The following is a 24,739-nucleotide window of genomic DNA, read 5'->3' as shown; positions in this document are numbered from 1 at the left end:
GGAACTAATTGATATATGTAAGTGTGTGCCAATGTGCTGCATTCACTGATGCATGGGAGTCACGTGATGCATAACACTACACCTGTCTAAAAGAGTTATACTAAGCAGCAAAGACAGATGGATGAAATACACGAAGAGCTCCAGCATTTCTAAGTCTAAAGTGCAATTATTTCTAATTTATGGGAAGACATAATATGTTGGCAGCAAGTGTCTGTTCGTAAGCCTAAAACATTTTAAATGAATTTAATGCTGAATTAGTGACAAATTGACCCAAATTAGTGCCAGAGAGAGAAAAAAAACTGAGTGAATTGTGCAAAAACGAAATGGCCGCCATCACAGCAATGAATGCACAGCGACAGCCCATAATGATTTGGAAAGCTGATGATGTTGTAGAGGCATTTGAAAAGTTTAAACAAAGTGCAGATTGACATTCAGTAGCTTTCTAAAAGGCACGAGCGAAGAAGAGAGGGTCAGCTACATCCTTCTGTGGACAGAAGATAAAGGATTAAATTTGTATAATAGCTGGGAGCTGAGTGAAGAGGACAGCAGAAACACAGACAAAATTTTTGAAAAATTCATCACCCCTCTCCAGCCAAAATCAAATTGTTGGATCAACAATATGAATTTCAAGGCCTCAGATGGAATTAGGTGAGTCCTAATTTGGGCGGCACAGTGGTGCAGTGGTTAGCACTGCAGCCTCACAGCTCCAGGGACCCGGGTTCGATTCCGGGTACTGCCTGTGTGGAGTTTGCAAGTTCTCCCTGTGTCTGTGTGGGTTTTCTCCGGGTGCTCCGGTTTCCTCCCACAAGCCAAAAGACTTGCAGGTTGACAGGTAAATTGGCCGTTATAAATTGTCACTAGTATAGGTAGGTGGTAGGGCAATATAGGGACAGGTGGGGATGTTTGGTAGGAATATAGGATTAGTATAAATGGGTGGTTGATGTTCGGCACAGACTCGGTGGGCCGAAGGGCCTGTTTCAGTGCTGTATCTCTAATCTAATCTAATCATGAACAATTTCGTAACAAGATGCATCCAGAAAATGTAAATTTAAGGACTGATGAAGGGCTGATAGATCAGCTAATTTGGAGTTCTACATACCCTGAAGTACAAAAAGCTCTGATTGGAAAGGACAAGCTCACAATATCGCAGACATTACCAGAGCACATGAAGCCATGAGCAGATAGATGAAGACACTGACTACCCAAGCATCTGGCCTTCAGTTAAGCTAAGAGAAAGGCAGCAGGATTGATGCAGTGAAACAGCAACAAAAGAATGCACACTAAACTGAGAGAAGGACATGCAGGAGCTGTGGACAACCATATGAATTGAGACAGAAGGAAATGTCTCACATATGGATCAATCTGCAGAACTTGTGGAAAGGCCCATCACTGCGAAAAGATATGCAGAACAAAGGAAGAAGGTGGTAGACGAGACACCAGAGAGAGAGCAACAGGGTGAAAGAGTAGGAAAAGAAACCAAAACATCCATACACTGGAATATGATGATGAGTTTGAGAACACGATAGATATAGGAACCATACAACTATATGAAATGTCTGGATGCAACAGTCCCAGAGAAAAGAAATTTGCACCACCATTCAGATCAGGAAGAGGGTGAGAAATAAGCCCACAATGAAGGTGAAGATGAGGATTGATACAGGAGCACACAGTATCATCTCACTCAGAACACAGCAGAAGATCTTTCCAGACAATTTGGAACAAGGAAAGGATAGATGCTCTGAAACAGAACATCATCATATTAATGACATTCGGGGGAACCGAGATTCGACAGCTGGGAATAACCCAAATCAGAGGAACACACAAAGGAAAAGATGTTAACTGTATGTTCTACTTACTGAAACAGATGGTCATGCTATCCTGGTGTTGAACAAACAAAGAACAGTACAGCACAGGAACAGGCCATTCGGCCCTCCAAGCCTGCGCCGATCTTGATGCCTGCCTGAACTAAAACCGTCTGCATTTCCGGGGTCCGTATCTCTCTATTCCCATCCTATTCAAGTATTTGTCAAGATGCCTCTTAAACGTCTCTATGGTACCTGCTTCCACCACCTCCCCCGGCAACAAGTTCCAAGCACTCACCACCCTCTGTGTAAAGAACTTGCCTCGCACATCCCCTCTAAACTTTGCCCCTCTCACCTTAAACCTATGTCCCCTAGGAACTGACTCTTCCACCCTGGGAAAAAGCTTCTGACTATCCACTCTGTCCATGCCACTCTTAACTTTGTAAACCTCTATCATGTCGCCCCTCCACCTCTGTCGTTCCAGTGAAAACAATCCGATTTTATCCTACCTCTCCTCATAGCTAATGCCCTCCAGACCAGGCAACATCCTGGTAAACCTCTTCTGTACCCTCTCCAAAGCCTCCACGTCCTTCTGGTAGTGTGGCGACCAGAATTGCATGCAATATTCTAAGTGTGGCCTAACTAAAATTCTGGACAGCTACAGCATTACTTGCCAACTTTTATACTCTATGCCCCGACCGATGAAGGCAAGCATGCCGTATGCCTTCTTGACTACCTTATCCACCTGCTTTGCCACTTTCAGTGACCTGTGGACCTGTGTGCCCAGATCTCTCTGCCTGTCAATACTCCGAAGGGTTCTGCCATTTACTGTATACTTCCCACCTGCATTAGACCTTCCAAAATGCATTACCTCACATTTGTCCGGATTAAACTCCATCTGCCATTTCTCCGCCCAAGTCTCCAACCAATCTATGTCCTGCTGTATCCTCTGACAATCCTCATCACTGTCCGCAACTCCACCAACATTTGTGTCATCTGCAAACTTACTGATCAGACCAGCTACATTTTCCTCCAAATCATTTAGATATACTACAAACAGCAAAGGTCCCAGCACTGATCCCTGCGGAACACCACGAGTCACATCCCTCCATTCAGAAAAGCACCCTTCCACTGCTACCCTCTGTCTTCTATGACTGAGCCAGTTCTGTATCCATCTTGCCAGCTCCCCTCTGATCCCATGTGACTTCACCTTTTGTATCAGTCTGCCATGAAGGACCTTGTCAAAGGCTTTACTAAAGTCCATATAGATAACATCCACTGCCCTTACTTCATCAATCATCTTCGTCACTTCCTCAAAAAACTCAATCAAATTAGTGAGACACGACCTCCCCTTCACAAAACCATGCTGCCTCTCGCTAATAAGTCCATTTGTTTCCAAATGGGAGTAAATCCTGTCCCGAAGAATCCTCTCTAATAATTTCCCTACCACTGACATAAGGCTCACCGGCCTATAATTTCCAGGATTATCCTTGCTACACTTCTTAAACAAAGGAACAACATTGGCTATTCTCCAGTCCTCTGGGATCTCACCTGTAGCCAATGAGGATGCAAAGATTTCTGTCAAGGCCCCAGCAATTTCTTCCCTTGCCTCCCTCAGTATTCTGGGGTAGATCCCATCAGGCCCTGGGGACTTATCTACCTTAATGCTTTGCAAGACACCGAACACCTCCTCCTTTTTGATAATGAGATGACTGAGACTATCTACGCTCCCTTCCCTAGGCTCATCATCCACCAAGTCCTTCTCCTTGGTGAATACTGATGCAAAGTACTCATTTAGTACCTCGCCCATTTCTTCTGGCTCCACACATAGATTCCCTTCTCTGTCCTTGAGTGGGCCAACCCTTTCCCTGGTTACCCTCTTGCTCTTTATATACATATAAAAAGCCTTGGGATTTTCCTTAATCCTGTTTGCCAATGACCTCTCATAACCCCTTTTAGCCCTCCTGACTCCTTGCTTAAGTTCCTTCCTACTGTCTTTATATTCCTCAAGGGATTCGTCTGCTCCTAGCCTTCCAGCCCTTACGAATGCTTCCTTTGTCTTTTTGACGAGGCTCACAATATCCCGCATTATCCAAGCTTCCTGAAACTTGCCAAACTTATCCTTCTTCCTCACAGGAACATGCTGGTCCTGGATTCTAATCAACTGACGTTTGAAAGAATCCCACGTCAGATGTTGATTGACCCTCAAACAGCCGCCACCAATCTAAATTCTTCAGTGCCTGCCTAATATTGTTATAATTAGCCTTCCCCCAATTTAGCACCTTCACCCGAGGACCACTCTTATCCTTATCCACAAGTACCTTAAAACTTGTGGAATTATGGTCACTGTTCCCGAAATGCTCCCCTACTGAATCTTCGACCACCTGGCTGGGCTCATTCCCCAATACCAGGTCCAGTACGGCCCCATCCCTAGTTGGACTATCTACGTATTGTTTCAAGAAGCCCTCCTGGATGCTCCTTACAAATTCTGCCCCATCCAAGCCCCTAGCACTAAGTGAGTCCCAGTCAATATAGGGGAAGTTAAAATCACCCACCACTGCAACCCTGTTACCTTTACATCTTTCCAAAATCTGTCCACATATCTGCTTCTCTACCTCCCGCTGGCTGTTGGGAGGCCTGTAGTAAACCCCCAACATCGTGACTGCACCCTTCCGATTCCTGAGCTCCACCCGTATTGCCTCGCTGCACGACCCCTCCGAGATGTCCTCCCACAGTCCAGCTGTGATATTCTCCTTAACCAGTAATGCAACTCCCCCACCCCTCTGACATCCCCCTCTATCCCGCCTGAAGCTTCTAAATCCTGGAACATTTCACTGCACTATCTTCCTATTTCTAGCCTCACTGACATAGAACAAAGAACAAAGAAAATTACAGCACAGGAACAGGCCCTTCGGCCCTCCAAGCCTGCGCCGATCCAGATCCTCTAACTAAACATGACGCTTATTTTCTAAGGGTCTGTATCTCTTTACTTCCTGCCCATTCACATATCTGTCTAGATACATGTTAAAAGACGCTATCGTGCCCGCGTCTACCACCTCCGCTGGCAACGCGTTCCAGGCACCCACCACCCTCTGCGTAAAGAACTTTCCACGCATATCCCCCCCTAAACTTTTCCCCTTTCACTTTGAACTCATGACCCCTAGTAATTGAATCCCCCACTCTGGGAAAAAGCTTCTTGCTATCCAACCTGTCTAGAGGGCGGCACAGTGGCGCAGTGGTTAGCACCGCAGCCTCACAGCTCCAGCGACCCGGGTTCAATTCTGGGTACTGCCTGTGTGGAGTTTGCAAGTTCTCCCTGTGTCGGCGTGGGTTTCCTCCGGGTGCTCCGGTTTCCTCCCACAGCCAAAAGACTTGTAGGTTGAAGGGTAAATTGGCCATTATAAATTGCCCCTAGTATAGGTAGGTGGTAGAGGAATATAGGGACAGGTGAGGATGTGGTAGAAATATGGGATTAGTGTAGGATTAGTATAAATGGGTGGTTAATGGTCGGCACAGACTCGGTGGGCCAAAGGGCCTGTTCCATTGCTGTATCTCTAAATCTAAGCCTCTCATGATTTTGTACACCTCAATCAGGTCCCCCCTCAACCTCCGTCTTTCTAATGAAAATAATCCTAATCTACTCAACCTCTCTTCATAGCTAGCGCCCTCCATACCAGACAACATCCTGGTGAACCTCCTCTGCACCCTCTCCAAAGCATCTACATCCTTTTGGTAATGTGGCGACCAGAACTGCACGCAGTATTCCAAATGTGGCCGAACCAAAGTCCTGTACAACTGTAACATGACCTACCAACTCTTGTACTCAATGCCCCGTCTGATGAAGGAAAGCATGCCGTATGCCTTCTTGACCACTCTATTGACCTGCGTTGCCACCTTCAGGGAACAATGGACCTGAACACCCAAATCTCTCTGTACATCAATTTTCCCCAGGACTTTTCCATTTACTGTATAGTTCACTCCTGAATTGGATCTTCCAAAATGCATCACCTCGCATTTGCCCTGATTGAACTCCATCTGCCATTTCTCTGCCCAACTCTCCAATCTATCTATATTCTGCTGTATTCTCTGACAGTCCCCTTCACTATCTGCTACTCCACCAATCTTAGTGTCGTCTGCAAACTTGCTAATCAGACGGGCAGAGACTGCTTGAGTTGTGTACCTATCATAACCTCTGCATCACCAACTCGTTCTTTCACACTAAACCCTGTCACCAGGTTTCATGGAGGCACCCAAGATCACGTCGTTGGCACCAGCTAGACCTCATTGTCACAAGGCGAGCCGCCTTAAACAGTGTTCAAATCACACGCAGCTTCCACAGTGCGGACTGCGACACCGACCACTCCCTGGTGTGCAGCAAGGTTAGACTCAGACCAAAGAAGTTGCATCATTCCAAGCAGAAGGGCCACCCGCGCATCAACACGAGCAGAATTTCTCACCCACAGCTGTTACAAAAATTTCTAAATTCACTTGTAACAGCCCTTCAAAACACTCCCACAGGGGATGCTGAGACCAAGTGGGCCCACATCAGAGACGCCATCTATGAGTCAGCTTTGACCACCTACGGCAAAAGTGCGAAGAGAAATGCAGACTGGTTTCAATCTCATAATGAAGAGCTGGAACCTGTCATAGCCGCTAAGCGCATTGCACTTTTGAACTACAAGAAAGCCCCCAGCGATTTAACATCCGCAGCACTTAAAGCAGCCAGAAGTACTGCACAAAGAACAGCTAGGCGTTGCGCAAACGACTACTGGCAACACCTATGCAGTCATATTCAGCTGGCCTCAGACACCGGAAACATCAGAGGAATGTATGATGGCATGAAGAGAGCTCTTGGGCCAACCATCAAGAAGATCACCCCCCTCAAATCTAAATCGGGGGACATAGTCACTGACCAACGCAAACAGATGGACCGCTGGGTTGAGCACTACCTAGAACTGTACTCCAGGGAGAATGCTGTCACTGAGACTGCCCTCAATGCAGCCCAGCCTCTACCAGTCATGGATGAGCTGGACATACAGCCAACCAAATCGGAACTCAGTGATGCCATTGATTCCCTAGCCAGCGGAAAAGCCCCTGGGAAGGACAGCATTACCCCTGAAATAATCAAGAGTGCCAAGCCTGCTATACTCTCAGCACTACATGAACTGCTATGCCTGTGCTGGGACGAGGGAGCAGTACCCCAGGACATGCGCGATGCCAACATCATCACCCTCTATAAAAACAAAGGTGACCGCGGTGACTGCAACAACTACCGTGGAATCTCCCTGCTCAGCATAGTGGGGAAAGTCTTTGCTCGAGTCGCTCTGAACAGGCTCCAGAAGCTGGCCGAGCGCGTCTACCCTGAGGCACAGTGTGGCTTTCGTGCAGAGAGATCGACTATTGACATGCTGTTCTCCCTTCGTCAGATACAGGAGAAATGCCGTGAACAACAGATGCCCCTCTACATTGCTTTCATTGATCTCACCAAAGCCTTTGACCTCGTCAGCAGACGTGGTCTCTTCAGACTACTAGAAAAGATCGGATGTCCACCAAAGCTACTAAGTATCATCACCTCATTCCATGACAATATGAAAGGCACAATTCAACATGGTGGCTCCTCATCAGAGCCCTTTCCTATCCTGAGTGGTGTGAAACAGGGCTGTGTTCTCGCACCCACACTTTTTGGGATTTTCTTCTCCCTGCTGCTTTCACATGCGTTCAAATCCTCTGAAGAAGGAATTTTCCTCCACACAAGATCAGGGGGCAGGTTGTTCAACCTTGCCCGTCTAAGAGCGAAGTCCAAAGTACGGAAAGTCCTCATCAGAGAACTCCTCTTTGCTGACGATGCTGCTTTAACATCTCACACTGAAGAATGCCTGCAGAGTCTCATCGACAGGTTTGCGTCTGCCTGCAATGAATTTGGCCTAACCATCAGCCTCAAGAAAACGAACATCATGGGGCAGGATGTCAGAAATGCTCCATCCATCAATATTGGCGACCACGCTCTGGAAGTGATTCAAGAGTTCACCTACCTAGGCTCAACTATCACCAGTAACCTGTCTCTAGATGCAGAAATCAACAAGCACATGGGTAAGGCTTCCACTGCTATGTCCAGACTGGCCAAGAGAGTGTGGGAAAATGGCGTACTGACACGGAACACAAAAGTCCGAGTGTATCAGGCCTGTGTCCTCAGTACCTTGCTCTACGGCAGCGAGGCCTGGACAACGTATGCCAGCCAAGAGCGACGTCTCAATTCATTCCATCTTCGCTGCCTTCGGAGAATACTTGGCATCAGGTGGCAGGACTATATCTCCAACACAGAAGTCCTTGAAGCGGCCAACACCCCCAGCTTATACACACTACTGAGTCAGCGGCGCTTGAGATGGCTTGGCCATGTGAGCCGCATGGAAGATGGCAGGATCCCCAAAGACACATTGTACAGCGAGCTCGCCACTGGTATCAGACCCACCGGCCGTCCATGTCTCCGTTATAAAGACGTCTGCAAACGCGACATGAAATCGTGTGACATTGATCACAAGTCGTGGGAGTCAGTTGCCAGCATTCGCCAGAGCTGGCGGGCAGCCATAAAGACAGGGCTAAATTGTGGCGAGTCGAAGAGACTTAGTAGTTGGCAGGAAAAAAGACAGAGGCGCAAGGGGAGAGCCAACTGTGCAACAGCCCCAACAAACAAATTTCTCTGCAGCACCTGTGGAAGAGCCTGTCACTCCAGAATTGGCCTTTATAGCCACTCCAGGCGCTGCTTCACAAACCACTGACCACCTCCAGGCGCGTATCCATTGTCTCTCGAGATAAGGAGGCCCAAAGAAGATACTTTCCTCCCAATCATTTATGTATATCACAAACAACAGTGGTCCCAGCACGGATCCCTGTGGAACACCACTGGTCACACGTCTCCATTTTGAGAAACTCCCTTCCACTGCTACTCTCTGTCTCCTGTTGCCCAGCCAGTTCTTTATCCATCTAGCTAGTACACCTTGGACCCCATGCGCCTTCACTTTCTCCATCAGCCTACCATGGGGAACCTTATCAAACGCCTTACTGAAGTCCATGTATATGACATCTACAGCCCTTCCCTCATCAATCAACTTTGTCACTTCCTCAAAGAATTCTATTAAGTTGGTAAGACATGACCTTCCCTGCACAAAACCATGTTGCCTATCACTGATAAGCCCATTTTCTTCCAAATGGGAATAGATCCCATCCCTCAGTAACTTCTCCAGCAGCTTCCCTACCACTGACGTCAGACTCACCGGTCTATAATTACCTGGATTATCCCTGCTACCCTTCTTAAACAAGGGGACAACATTAGCAATTCTCCAGTCCTCCGGGACCTCACCCGTGTTTAAGGATGCTGCAAAGATATCTGTTAAGGCCCCAGCTATTTCCTCTCTCGCTTCCCACAGTAACCTGGGATAGATCCCATCCGGACCTGGGGACTTGTCCACCTTAATGCCTTTTAGAATACCCAACACTTCCTCCCTCCTTATGCCGACTTGACCTAGAGTAATCAAACATCTGTCCCTAACCTCAACATCCTTCATGTCCCTCTCCTCGGTGAATACCGATGCAAAGTACTCATTTAGAATCTCACCCATTTTCTCTGACTCCACGCATAACTTTCCTCCTTTGTCCTTGAGTGGGCCAATCCTTTCTCTAGTTACCCTCTTGCTCCTTATATATGAATAAAAGGCTTTGGGATTTTCCTTAACCCTGTTTGCTAAAGATATTTCATGACCTCTTTTAGCCCTCTTAATTCCTCGTTTCAGATTGGTCCTACATTCCCGATATTCTTTCAAAGCTTCGTCTTTCTTCAGCCATCTAGACCTTATGTATGCTTCCTTTTTCCTCTTAGCTAGTCTCACAATTTCACCTGTCATCCATGGTTCCCTAATCTTGCCATTTCTATCCCTCATTTTCACAGGAACATGTCTCTCCTGCACGCTAAGCAACCTCTCTTTAAAAGCCTCCCACATATCACATGTGGATTTACCTTCAAACAGCTGCTCCCAATCTACATTCCCCAGCTCCTGCCGAATTTTGGTATAGTTGGCCTTCCCCCAATTTAGCACTCTTCCTTTAGGACCACTCTCGTCTTTGTCCATGAGTATTTTAAAGTTTACGGAACTGTGATCACTATTCCCAAAGTAGTCCCCTACTGAAACTTCAACCACCTGGCCGGGCTCATTCCCCAACACCAGGTCCAGTATGGCCCCTTCCCGAGTTGGACTATTTACATACTGCTCTAGAAAACCCTCCTGGATGCTCCTTACAAATTCTGCTCCATCTAGACCTCTAACACTAAATGAATCCCAGTCAATGTTGGGAAAATTAAAATCTCCTATCACCACCACCCTGTTGCTCCTACATCTTTCCATAATCTGTTTACATATTTGTACCTCTATCTCACGCTCTCTGTTGGGATGCCTGTAGTACAGCCCTAACATTGTTACCGCACCCTTCCTATTTCTGAGTTCTGCCCATATTGCCTCACTGCTCGAGACCTCCATAGTGCCCTCCTTCAGCACAGCTGTGATATCCTCTTTGACCAGTAATGCAACTCCTCCACCCCTTTTACCTCCCTCTCTATCCCGCCTGAAGCATCGATATCCTGGGATATTTAGTTGCCAATCATGCCCTTCCCTCAACCAAGTCTCAGTAATAGCAATAACATCATACTCCCAGGTACTAATCCAAGCCCTAAGTTCATCTGCCTTCCCTACTACACTTCTTGCATTAAAACAAATGCACCTCAGACCACCACTCCCTTTGCGTTCATCATCTGCTCCCTGCCTACTCTTCCCCTTAGTCACGCTGACTTCATTATCTAGTTCCTTACAGGCTTTCGTTACTACCTCCTTACTGTCCACTGACCTCCTCATTTGGTTCCCATCCCCCTGCCACATTAGTTTAAACCCTCCCCAGCAGCGTTAGCAAAAGCACTCACAAGGACATTGCTTTCAGTCCGGCCCAGGTGTAGACCGTCCAATTTGTAATCGTCCCACCTCCCCCAGAACCGGTCCCAATGTCCCAAAAATCTGAACTCCTCCTTCCTGCACCATCTCTCAAGCCACGCATTCATCCTGACTATTCTTTCATTTCTACTCTGACTATCACGTGGCACTGGTAGCAATCCTGAGATTACTACCTCTGAGGTCCTACTTTTTAAACTTGGCTCCTAACTCCCTAAATTCTGCTTGTAGGACCTCATCCCGTTTTTTTACCTATATCATTGGTGCCTATGTGCACAATGACAACTGGCTGTTCACCCTTCCCCGTCAAAATGTTCTGCAGCCGATCTGAGACGTCCCTGACCCGTGCACCTGGGAGGCAACATACCATTCGGGAGTCTCGTTTTCGACCACAGAGCCGCCTATCTACTCCCCTTACAATCGAATCCCCGATGACTATAGCCCTTCCACTCTTTTTCCCGCCCTTCCGAACAGCAGAGCCAGCCACGGTGCCATGAACCTAGCTACTGCTGCCTTCCCCTGGTGAGCCATCTCCCTCAACAGTATCCAAAATGGTATACCTGTTTTGGAGGGAGATGAAAGCAGGGGACTCCTGCACTGCCTTCCTGCTCTTTCTCTGCCTTTTGGTCACCCATTCCCGTTCTCCCTCAGCAATCCTAATCTGCGGTGTGACCAATTCGCTAAATGTGCTATCCACGACCTCCTCAGCATCGCACATGCTCCAAAGTGAATCCGTTCTAACAAGAGCTGCAGCTGGACACAGTTCCTGCATGTGAAGGAGTCAGGGACATCAGCCGTGTCCCTGAGCTCCCACATTGAGCAAGTGGAGCATGACACGGGTCTGAGATCTCCTGCCATTTTTAATCTTAAGCTTAACTTAGATAAATGAAAAAGGAACGAAAAGTTTTTACCAATCACACAATAAAAAAAAGAGAAATAGAAAAAGCCTTACCTTATCTACACACCACCGAGTCCTTTTTTTTTGGTTAGAGGAGGAGGGCAGGTGGGAGACACTGCCCATGTAGTGTCTCGGGTTCAGAAACGGCCCAAATATATAGGGTTTTACTTACCCAGCAGCCCCCTGGTCTCCGCCGAAAACAAAAGGAAATTACGTTTACTTTGAAACTGACCTTCCCAGCTGATCACTCGCTCGCACTCTCTGCTCCCGAATAAGCTGCTGCAATGAAAGATAAGTTATTTTAAACGGCCCAAATATATAGGGTTTTACTTACCCAGCAGCCCCCTGGTCTCCGCCGAAAACAAAAGGAAATTAAGTTTACTTTGAAACTGACCTTCCCAGCTGATCACCCGCTCGCACTCTCTGCTCCCGAATAAGCTGCTGCAATGAAAGGCAAGTTATTTTAAACGGCCCAAATATATAGGGTTTTACTTACCCAGCAGCCCCCTGGTCTCCGCCGAAAACAAAAGGAAATTAAGTTTACTTTGAAACTGACCTTCCCAGTTGATCACTCGCTCGCACTCTCTGCTCCCGAATAAGCTGCTGCAATGACATGTGGCACAGGGAGTAATCCCGAGATTACAACCCTAGAGATTGCAAAGAGCTGCAGATTATCATGATCACCATGAGGTGAAGAAGGCGACACTGAGGGTTGACAATAGTACACCCATAGAAAACTGCCCTCTGATCAAAAGCAAAGATCTGGTACAAATGTACCCAGACTGCAAAGATTACTCTTGAGGCTTCAGAGTATTGATTTCACTCTGAAATACAAGTCAGGAAGAAAAATTGTGCTGGCAGATACCCAATCTTGGTTGTTACCACAGGAGAAACACGAGATGGAAGATCTAGGTACAAAGATTCATCAACTGGTGAACATAACACCACCGAAACTGAGTCAAATTAGAATGAAACCAGCAAAGACGAAGAGTTACAGACGCTCCCTCAGCAAGTGATCCAGGGATGGTCTGATAAGATAGAGCAAACACAGCCATTAATACGGCAATACTGGTCTATAAAAGATGACAACTCACTAGAAGATGGTGTTCTGCTAGTCAAATCCAGAATAATCATACCCAAAACAATGCAGGAAGAACTTCTCCAAAAGATACATGAAGGCCATATGGGAATGGAGAAGGGTAAGCTCAGAAGGATCAACTGTGTACTGTATAGGCATAGACAAATACATCGAAAATACGGTGTCTACATGCAATCTATGCCAGAAGTACAGAAACACACTGCAGAAAGAGATGATAGTTATTGAAGTACAACACAGACCATGGCATACTGTAGGAGCCGATTTATTCACACAATCAAGAATGGTATCTCACAGCTGCAGCCTACTACTCAAAGTTCCCTTTTATCTGGAAAGTGAAAGACTTGAGAGCCACAACAATCACCTCAGTAGTTCTGTTCGCTGAGCAAGGGATTCCTGCAAGATTAATATGTGGCAATGGCACCCAATTCACCTCCAGAGAATTTAAGGAATTTGTTCAGCATCACCACACTACCCACAGGGACACGGCTGTAGAAAGACATGCCCAGACGATCAAAAATCCCTTGCAAATTGCCGAGAGATGAAGAAAGACCCAAACCTTGCTTTATTGTCACTCTGATCTACACCTCTCAAGGCTGACGTGAAATCACCTGCAGAGCTGTTGAATGGAAGGAAGTGTAAGAAATTCTTTCTCTCAGAGGATCGTTAATCTGTGGAATTCTCTTCCCCAGAGATAAGTGGAGGCAGGGTCATTGAATATTTTTAAGGCTGAATTGGATAGATTCTTGATTGACAAGGGAGTCAAAGGTTATGGGGGTAGGCAGGAAAGTAAAGTTGAGGCCACAATCAGATCAGCAAGACATTAAGGCCATCACTCGGACATTAAACTGGTGGAAACGAACCACTCAAATCTAATCACTTGAACAAAGGGACCCTGGTTGTGAGAAGGGAATTCCTACACATGGACTGATTAAGTTGCAAGAGGGAATACACACTGGTAACAATCATGTTGAATCACTGGGTGACAGTCATGTGACAGGCCCACCATCTATGTTCTTTAGCTGGTTTTCTCTCTGCAGCAACCAGACAAGCAACGGACAAGAGAAGACCCAAGTGGGATCACTCCTCTTTCTCTCCAATCCACCTTGCAAACTTTGAGCAGGCTGTAACCAGCTAGGCATATCACTGCTGAGGACAGAGACCCCTTGAAGGATATCATCCGGCTCGCTGTCTCCAGGACAACCACCAAATCAGCTGTCCACATCTTCATACCGGAAGCCTCAGGACCAGCAAATTCAGCCTGAAGCCAGCTGAGTCACCAACCTCCACAGACTGTATACCCCTTTTATTTCCCTGGACTCTGATTCAACCACTCTGTCTTTCCCCTCTCTGTAACCTATTTGTGTGTGTGTGTATGTGTGAACTTCGAGTGTGAGAGTGAAAGTTGGAATGTTGTTTATTATTTTACTTAGATGGGTTTAAGTACAATAAAGCTAACCTCTTTGTTAAACGCAAGTCAGATTGGTTCTTTTTATGATCATAGCATATGGATAGTTAAATACTCACTGAATTGGCGTGTATATCCACTTCAAAAATGAAATAAACCTGTTGTGGTCAAACAAGGAGAGGGAAATGAGGGGAGCCCTTCAACCCCTGCTCACCTGATTGTAACAGAAGCCTTCGATAAGGTGCCATCTGAACATCCTTAAATATGTTAATCAGGATCTTGCACCAGTTGTAGGAGATAGAATACAAAATTGAGGAACAAATGGGCAGAGCTTGCACTGTGCCTGTTCCGCCGAGTGGTCCCTGGTCTTGAGCTACCAAGGCAGCAGATCTGAAAGGGACCTCACCTATTGCTTGACAAAGCCGGAATATGTGGCTCTCTCTTAGTCATTTGAATAAATTTATATACAACTTATTTATATACAGCTTTCAAAGCATGGGTACAATGCTGGCGAACACAGCATAACCGTGGCATTATTCTATTCAACTTAATGTAACCACCAAGAAAATGAGTCCCAAGCACAGCACATCAGTCAGTACAGTGCTCTCCCCACCCAGTCTCCCTGCCCAAATGTTAGAGTGCTCTCTGTCTCTCCCTCCCTCTGCCTAGTGGGTGCAGGAGCAGAGATTTCAAAATCATGAGGGGTTGGGACAGAGTTGATAGAGGGAACTGTTCCTGTTGGCGGAAGGATCGAGAACCAGAGGACACCTATTTAAGGTGGATAGCAAGAGAAGCAACAGCGACAGGAGAAAAAGCTTTTTCACGGAGTGTGTGGCGAGAATCTGGAATGCACAGCCTTAAGGGTGCGGTAGAGGCAGGTTCAATGGAGGCATTCTAAAGAGAACTGGATAATAATCCAAAGAGAAAAAAAAATTGCAGGGTTATGGGAAAAAGGCAGAGGATTGGGACTGGCTGGTTTGAACTTCCAAAGAGTCGGCATGGGACACGATAGGCCGAATGGCCTCCTTCCGTGCTGTAACCATTCTATGCTCTCTCTCTCTCTCCACCCAATACTAACAGTCATGTTCCACTTTGGAAACTCTGAGTTTGTTGCGCGACATTTGACCTCAGCGTACACAGCCTGATAATAAATTTCAGCTCGGGGACTGTTTAAAGGAAACATCTCCCACTGAGCTAGACCAGGCCGCACTCCCTTGGCGGCGCCAGGTGCTGTTAACGGTTTAAATTTAAAACCAGCTCCACGCGCCGCGCTCGCTCCATCACTTCCGGTAGGTTTCCCCTGACAACGGCCCTCACTGGGCTGCCCGGCCCGCTGCTGTGGTGGTGAGGCTGTTGTTACGTGTCGTAGTGAGGACGCTGATGTCGAGAGGCTGCAGTCCTGGGAGCCGGTATTTCTGCACCGCCAGCCGGGGCCTGGAGCGGCTGTTGGGGGAGGAGGTTCGCCGCAAACTGTCCGCTTCGGATGTGAGTAAAGTTCCGGCTGTCCCCTCCCCGGACAGGGAACAGCTTGTGTCAGGGTCGTCCTGCCCGAGCTGTGGCTTAACAACTCGGCCCGTGCTCGCCTTTTGCTGCGTTGAAGTTTAGATCATGAAACGTTGGGGCCTTTTCTGTGTTAAACTAACCGGAAAGTGTTTGTATATTCATCTGTGTGTGTTTGTATGTTCGTTGCGCCCGTATGCTTACACATTGTGTGTTTATATATTGATCATATATTTATTTGCACATTTGTGTGTTGGCTGATCATGTGTTTCTACATTTGTATGCATTTTTATTGTGTGTATATTTGTATAAAGTCAGATGCATTCTACTTAAAAAGAGTGAGTCACTCCATGTGTAAAACAATTATGCTTGGAAAAAGTACCCCAGTTGTTTGTGTTTACAAAGTTTTGCAAACCTTTAGTTCCAGAGTACTCTATGGAATGTCATTTAAGCATTTCACATATTTACCAATAATATCAGTCTCATAATATTTGAGCTATTACAGACCAGGAATGAATTAAAAGCAAAATACTGCGGATGCTGGAAATCTGAAATAAAAACAAGAAATGCTGGATTCACTCAGCAGGTCTGGCAGCAGCTGTGGAAAGAGAAGCAGAGTTAACGTTTCGGGTCAGTGACCCTCTGACCCGAAACGTTAACTCTGCTTCTCTTTCAACCGATGCTGCCAGACCTGCTGAGTGAATCCAGCATTTCTTGTTTTTATTCCAGTAATGAATTACTTTTTTCAGGAAGAGGGGAATTTCAATGGAGTCCTTTTTAAAAATAAAACACAAAATGAATTATGGCCTGCACCTCCTCCTCATTCGTATGTTCACATTATCAAGAGGGTTCAGAAAAGCATCCTAAGAAAGAACTTGCATTTATGTACAATTTACAATAAAATAGCACATTTAAAGTAGTCAACGTCCCAAAGTGATGATAAAAAAAACACCAAGCTGCATAACACACAACACAAGAACTAGGAGCAGGAGTAGACCATATGGCCCATCAAGCCTGCTCCACCAATCAAAACGATCATGGCTGATCTTCGGATTCAACTCCACTTTCCTGTCCACTGGCCATATGCCTTGATTCTCAGAGACCAAAACTCTGTCTATCCCAGCCTTAAATGTATTCAACAGTGAATTAGAATTAGAACGTTACAGCGCAGTACAGGCCCTTTGGCCCTCGATGTTGCGCCGACCTGTGAAACCATCTGACCTACACGATTCCATTTCCATCCATATGTCTATTCAATGACCACTTAAATGCCCTTAAAGTTGGCGAGTCTACTACTGTTGCAGGCAGGGCGTTCCACGCCCCTACTACTCTCTGAGTAAAGAAACTACCTCTCACATCTGTCCTATATATTTCACCCCTCAACTTAAAGCTATGTCCCCTCATGTTTGCCATCACCATCCGAGGAAAAAGACTCTCACTATCCACCCTATCTAACCCTCTGATTATCTTGTATGTCTCTATTAAGTCACCTCTCCTCCTCCTTCTCTCTAATGAAAACAACCCCAAGTCCCTCAGCCTTTCCTCGTAAGACCTTCCCTCCATACCAGGCAACATCCTAGTAAATCTCCTCTGCACCCTTTCCAAAGCTTCCACATCCTTCCTATAATGCGGTGACCAGAACTGCACGCAATACTCCAGGTGCGGCCTCACCAGAGTTTTGTACAGCTGCATCATGACCTCGTGGCTCCGAAACTCGATCCCCCTACTAATAAAAGCTAACACACCATATGCCTTCTTAACAGCCCTATTAACCTGGGTAGCAACTTTCAGGGATTTATGTACCTGGACACCAAGATCTCTCTGCTCATCTACACTACCAAGAATCTTCCCATTAGCCCAGTACTCTGCATTGCTGTTACTCCTTCCAAAGTGAATCACCTCACACTTCTCCGCATTAAACTCCATTTGCCATCTCTCAGCGCAGCTCTGCAGCCTATCTATGTCCCTCTGTACCCTACAACACCCTTCGACACTATCCACAATTCCACCGACCTTCGTGTCATCCGCAAATTTACTAACCCACCCTTCTACACCCTCTTCCAGGTCATTTATAAAAATGACAAACAGCAGTGGTCCCAAAACAGAACCTTGCGGTACACCACTAGTAACTAAACTCCAGGATGAACATTTGCCATCAACCACCACCCTCTGTCTTTCAGCTAGCCAATTTCTGATCCAAAGCTCGAAATCACCTTCAACCCCATACTTCCGTATTTTCTGCAATAGCCTACCGTGGGGAACCTTATCAAACGCCTTACTGAAATCCATATACATCACATCCACGGCTTTACCCTCATCCACCTGTTTGGTCACCTTCTCGAAAAACTCAATAAAGTGGAGCATCCACAACCCTCGGGTAGAGAATTCCAAAGATTCACAATCCTTTGAGTGAAGTAACTTCTTCTCCCCTCAGTCCCAAATGATCAGCCCCTTATCCTGAAACTGTGCCCCCGTGTTTTAGATTCCCCTACCAGCGGAAACAGTGTCCACCCTATCCAGCCCCTTTAGAATCTTGTATGTTTCAATGAAATCACCTCTTATTCTTCTAAACTCCAGAGAATACAGGCCCAGTTTACTTAGCCTCTCATCATCGGATATCCCCCTCATCCCAGAGACCAATTTCGTGAACCTTTTCTACACTGCCTCCAATGCAAGTAAATCCTTTCTTAAATGTGGAGACCAAAACTGCACACACCAGATGTGGTCTTACCAAAACCGTAAGGAGTAATCTGGACAGGAACGAAGTAAGGTAGAACATCTAGGTTGAAGAGGGCTAATTTCAATGTGATGAGAAGGGATATAGCCAGGGTAGAATGGGACCAAAGACTGATAGAAAGAGCTGTATTGGAACAATGGGTTATCTTTGCGAAAGTGATGCTGCAGGTACAGGCTAGGTACATTTAAACAAGGGGGAAAGGTAAGGGAACCAAAAACAGGGCTCCTTGAATGATGAGGGAGATGGAGATTGTGCTGAAACCAAAAAAGAGGGTGTATGATGCATGAATGTTCTGTTGAAGGGTCACAGACCTGAAACATTAACTGTTTCTCTCTACACAGATGCTGCCAGGCCTGCTGAGTATTTCCGGCACTTTCTGTCCTCATGTTCCCATTAATGCTACAGGGACTAGGGGACAGAGTGAAGGCTTTGGGCAAGAGATGCAGCAGGAATATGAGGAAGAACTTTTTTTTTTAAACGCAGCAGGTGGTAATAACCTGGAATTCGCAAGGGTGGTGGAAGCCGAGACAATCAATGACTTCAAAAGGAATTTGGATGGCCACTTGAAGGAAATAAACTTGCAGGGCTACAAGGTTCGAATGGAGGAGTGGGACTGACTGGATAGCTCCATGGGGGGCTGGCATGGACTCGATGGGCCAAATGACCTACATCTGTGCTGTAAATGACTCCCTGACTCTAATTAGATATACACAATAAATGCTGGCTTTGCCAGTGATACCCACATCCAATGAACAAAAAAAATTGGAGACCGAGAGCAAATAAATACAGACTTGCGTTTTGACTAAATACTACAAAACACAACATGGAGGTGGGGGAGGGGGAAACGTGGGAGGAAGAAGGCAGAAAGTGAATTTTGTGGTGTAAATAATGGAAAGTAAAGGATCCTTGGGAGAGAAGAATACTTGAATCTTTAGCAAGTTTTCTAAAGTGGGTGAATTCATTATTAGATAGACAAACCTCATGTTTTTATTTCTATAATGTACAATATTTGTACCTAGACAGTTTTGATGTATTACTTCATTAATTGATGGAGAAACCACTGTCGGATGGATAGGCCTCCGGGACCAGGCTGCTAAGGAACCATGGTAAACATCAAACTGTTGTTCAAGTTCCAAGAACAGTTCACTGGAGATCTGCTAGTGTGCATAATAACAGTATTCAAAGGGGAGAATTTTCACCCCCAAAAGCAGTTGGATTGTGAAACCTGACCCTGTCTTGCCTCCAACCTGCCCATTTCCAGTTTTAAATGGAGGCAAGACAAGCGAGCAGGCAACCAACTTAAAGCCTCGTTCCCCGACTGGACCCGACTATATGTGTCGGGTTCGGGTCGAAATTCTGAGTCCAACATTTGGGCTCGGGTCAGGCTGGGCGGTGCTGCTTCTGGGAAGTCACGGGATCAGGCTCACCCGTGATTCTTTTGCTTTATTCATTCATGGGATGTGGGCGTCGGTGACTAGGCCACCATTTATTGCCCATCCCTAATTGCCCTTGAGAAGGTGGTGGTGAGCTGCCTTCTTGAACTGCTGCAGTCCATTTGGGGTACACCCACAGCGCTGTTAGGAAGGGAGTTCCAGGATTTTGGCCCAGCGACAGTGAAGGAACGGCAATATAGTTCCAAGTCAGGGTGGTGTGTGACTTGGAGGGGAACTTGCAGGTGGTGGTGTTCCCATGCATTTGCTGCCCTTGTCCTTCTAGTTAGTAGAGGTCGCGGGTTTGGAAGGTGCTGTCTAAGGAGCCTTGTTGCATTAGAATTAGAACATTACAGCGCAGTACAGGCCCTTCGGCCCTCGATGTTGCGCCGACCTGTGAAACCATCTGACCTACACTATTCCATTTTCATCCATATGTCTATCCAATGACCACTTAAATGCCCTTAAAGTTGCCGAGTCTACTACTGTTGCAGGCAGGGCGTTCCACGCCCCTACTACTCTCTGAGTAAAGAAACTACCTCTGACATCTGTCCTATATCTATTACCCATAAACTTAAAGCTATGTCCCCTCGTGTTTGCCATCACCATCCGAGGAAAAAGACTCTCACTATCCACCCTATCCAACCCTCTGATTATCTTATATGTCTCTATTAAGTCACCTCTCCTCCTTGTAGACGGTACACACTGCTGCCACCGTGTTTCGGTAGTGGAGGGAGTGAATGTTTGCAGATGGGGTGCCAATCAAGCGGGCTGCTTTGTCCTGGATGATGTCGAGCTTCTTGAGTGTTGGAGCTGCACCCATCAGGGCAAGTGGAGAGTATTCCATCACACTCCTGACTTATGCCTTGTAGATGGTGGACAGGCTTTGGGAAGTTAGGAGGTGAGTTACTGCAGGATTCCTAGCCTTTGACCTGCTCATGTAGCCACGGTATTTATATGGCTACTCCAGTTCAGTTTCTGGTCAATGGTAGCCCCTAGGATGTTGATAGTGGGGGATTCAGCGATGGTAATGCCGTTGAATGTCATGGGGAGATGGTTAGATTTTCTCTTGTTGGAGATGGTCATTGCCCGGCACTTGTGTGGCGCAAATGTTACTTGCCGCTTATCAGCCCAAGCCTGGATATTGTCCAGGTCTTGCTGTATTTCTACACAGACTGCTTTAGTATCTGAGGAGTTGCGAATGGTGCTGAACATTGTGCAATCATCAGCGAACATCCCCACTTCTGACCTAATGATTGAAGGAAGGTCATTGATGAAGCAGCTGAAGATGGTTGGGACTAGGACACTACCCTGAGGAACTCCTGCAGTGATGTCCTGGAGCTCAGAAGATTGACCTCCAACAACCACAACCATCTTCCTTTGTGCTAGGTGTGACTCCAACCAGCGGAGAGATTTCCCCCGCCCCCCCCCCCCCCCCCCCCCCACCGATTCCCATTGACCAGTTTTGCTCGGGCTCCTTGATGCCATACACTGTCAAATGCTGGCTTGATGTCAAGAGCAGTCACTCTCACCTCACATCCTGAGTTCAGCTCTTTTGTCCATGTTTGACCCAAGGCTGTAATGAGGTCAGAAGCTGAGTGGCCCTGGTGGAACCCAAACTGAGCGTCACTGAGCAGGTTATTGCTAAGCAAGTGCTGCTTGATGGCACTGTTGATGACACCTTCCATCACTTTACTGATGATTGAGAGTAAACTGATGGGGCGGTAATTGCCCGGGTTGGACTTGTCAGGCTTTTTGTGTACAGGACATACCTGGTCAATGTTCCACATTGCTGGGTAGATGCCAGGGTTGTAGCTGTACTGGAACAGCTTGGCTAGGAGCGTGGCAAGTTCTGGAGCACAGGTCTTGAGTACTATTGCCGGAACAACTCTAGCTGCAGGAATGGCCTGCTGCCGGAATGGATGAAGGATATTCCTGTTGGGTCGGGTCAGGTCGGGCACAACAAAAAATTAAAGGGTCCGGGTCGGGTTTGGGTTGGCTGTGGTCGGGTTGGTCCCAGGTCAGGTTTTAATTTTATACCCGAGCCAGGCTTTAAACCAACTTGCTCACAGGAGACAGTTATTACTCATTTAAATATTGTAAGAGGCTGTGTGCCTTTCCACTTACTTGCTGGATCCAGTTTACCTGCTTGACCCACTCCCTGAAATCTTGACACTACACGGCATTTCTGTTCCCCTTCCCTGCCCTCCGATCTTCCACCCCGATGCCAGCCTCTGATTGTCCCTCTGGCCTTCAGTTTTCCCTCCCACCTGGCCTTTCTGATCTCTCCCTCCTCTCCGCTCCCCGGCGCTCACCAGGTCCTGAAGGCCTACCCACCCAACAGCCAGCATCTCAATCTAGTGACTGCGGCCAGGAAACTGAGGCAAAAAAATGATCAGGTCCTGTTGGTAAATGCAGCAGGACTTGAGGAAAACCCATTCTTCCGAGATTCCTGACCACCAAACTGCCCTCAACTACTATTCGACCCCCACTCACCCCGTTCCCTTCCTGCCTCCGAGATAAGATCAGGGTCAAAGTTGGTAGTTTGGTAAAATTGAGAGCCTACTTTCTTATGCAGTGTGAACCTCCAGATACATAAGGACATTATTGTGAGTGGGATGCTCATTTGCAATGATGTGGAAAAATTGCGGTATGGAACATTACAGCCAACTACTGTTGATTTTCCAAGTCGTTACTTGCTGAAACCTATTTCCTTCAAAAATAGTGAGTCTTTATAATCTAATTATTAAGTAGTTTGAAGTAAGTGAGATAAGTGGAGTATGTGTTACTCGTCCAGAGAAACTGATTTAATGGAAAATATGTTGACATGTTCCAAAGTCAATTTGAAACATCCTTTTGTGGTTTCTTCTATGCTTAACTTATTCTAGCAAATACAAAAGATCAGATTTAAAAATTGATCTGTGGGAGTTAAAAACTTACAATCGCACACAAATGCATATTCTAATGTAACATAATTTGTTGCACTTAATGAACATACGAGTTAGGAGCAAGAGTAGGCCACTCGGCTCCTCGTGCCTGCTCTACCATTCAATATGTTCATGGCTGAATTGATTACTCCACATTCCCGCCTACTGCCGATAACCTTTCACCCCCTTGCTTATCAAGAATCTATCTACCTCTGCCTTTAAAAAATTCAAAGTCTCTATTTCTACTGCCTTTTGAGGAAGAGAGTTCGAAAGACTCATGACCCTCTGAGAGAAAAAATTTCTCCTCATCTCTCTCTTAAATGGGCAACCCCTTATTTTTAAACAGTGACAATTTGAGATTCTCCCACAAGGGGAAACATCCTTTCCATACCCACCCTGTCAAGACCCCTCAGGTTCTTATATGTTTCAATGAAGTCACCTCTTACTCTTATAAATTCCAGCAGATATAAGCCAAGCATGTCCAATCTTTCCTCATAAGACAGCCCGCCCATTCCAGGTATTAGTCGAGTAAACCTTCTCTGAACTGTTCCCAACACATTTACATCCTTCCCTAAATAAGGAGACCAATACTGTACACAGTACTCCAGATGTGGTCTCATCAATGCCCTGTATAGCTGAAGCATAACCTCCCTGCTTTTGTATTCCATTCCCCTCGCAATAAATGATAACATTCTATTAGCTTTCCTAATTATGTGCTGTACCTGCATACTAACCTTTTGCAATTCATGCACTAGGACACCCAGATCCCTCTGCATCTCAGAGCTCTGCAATCTCTCACCATTTAGATAATATGCATTTTTTATTTTTCCTGCCAAAATGGACAATTTCACATTTTTCCACATTATACTCCATTTGCCAGATCTTTGCCCACTCACTTAACCTATCTATATCCCTTTGTAGCCTCCTATGTCCTCTTTACAACTTACTTTCCTACCTATCTTTTTGTCATCAGCAAATTTAGCAACCATACCTTCAGTCCATTCATCTAAGTCATTTATATAAATTGTAAAAAGTTGAGGCCCCAGCACAGATCCCTGTGGCACACCACTTGTTACTTCTTGCCAACTAGAAAATGATCCATTTATGACTACTCTCTGTTTCTTGTTAGCTAGCCATTCATGCCAATATGTTACCCCTACACCATGAGCTTTTGTTTTTTGCAATAATCTTTAATGAATGACATTTAGTTTTAAGGAATCCCTGCTACCTTTGGAAGCACTTGCAAAAACCTGTTTCAGAAGGATTTTGTCTGTATTGACTTGCTCAAATGTTTGTGTACATATGTATTTTTCTTGCAAAATTATAAATCATTGCCTTCAATCTGACAAGACATTCATAGAAACTTCTGAATACTGACCTTTGTCATTTCTCATGTAGGTGGAGCAGGTATCAGGAAAAGTTTTCTTTACAGCTGATGCAGATTTGAAAAAGCTGAAGAGTCTGAAATGTGCAGAGCGACTATTTTTACTTGTGAAAAAGCTCCCCCCGATCCAGATTTCAAGACTTAAAGGTTTCTATGCATTGTCTTCTTGACTTTCCTTTTTTTATGATTAACATTAACACTAGCTTTGTAGCAGTAAATAAGGTATGTTTATTCAGCTTTCTCAGAATTAATCCTTTTTTTTGGTGCAGTATAAATGATACTGGCATCTACTTGACGATGTGGAAAATTACCCATATATGTCCTACTTGCATAGAAACAGAGCAGTATTAGGACAAATATAACCTGCCCAATCGGCCTCTTTCCAAGATCAAGTGGTGGAAGGAGTCATCATTAGTGCCAACAACTGATACCCAATCTAATAATTACGCTGACACTCAGTTTCAGACCTTACCACACAGCCTTGGTCCAGATATGGACATGAGAGGCGAGAGTGGTTGTCTTCAAAGTCAAGGCATTTAATTAAGCTTGGCATCAAGGACCCATAGA

At 46.0% G+C, this 24,739-nt stretch overlaps 1 protein-coding gene across 2 annotated transcripts in view; it reads left to right on the top strand.

The window, feature by feature from the left end:
- Positions 1-15,473: 15,473 nt before the first annotated feature.
- Positions 15,474-24,739, top strand: part of thumpd2 (THUMP domain containing 2) — a 34,521-nt gene continuing 25,255 nt past the window's right edge. Inside the window, exons 1-2 of one of the 2 annotated variants that reach the window (XM_068027449.1) lie at positions 15,474-15,679; positions 24,187-24,319. In XM_068027449.1, coding sequence (XP_067883550.1) covers positions 15,575-15,679; positions 24,187-24,319 — 238 coding nt within the window. In that variant the 5' untranslated portion in view covers positions 15,474-15,574. The remainder of the gene's footprint in view (positions 15,680-24,186; positions 24,320-24,739) is intronic. The other variant, XM_068027441.1, reaches the window with a different exon arrangement.

Source organism: Heterodontus francisci, chromosome 3, assembly GCF_036365525.1.
Source record: "Heterodontus francisci isolate sHetFra1 chromosome 3, sHetFra1.hap1, whole genome shotgun sequence".
Classification (NCBI taxonomy): domain Eukaryota; kingdom Metazoa; phylum Chordata; class Chondrichthyes; order Heterodontiformes; family Heterodontidae; genus Heterodontus; species Heterodontus francisci.
This window is presented reverse-complemented; position numbering and strand designations above follow the sequence as displayed.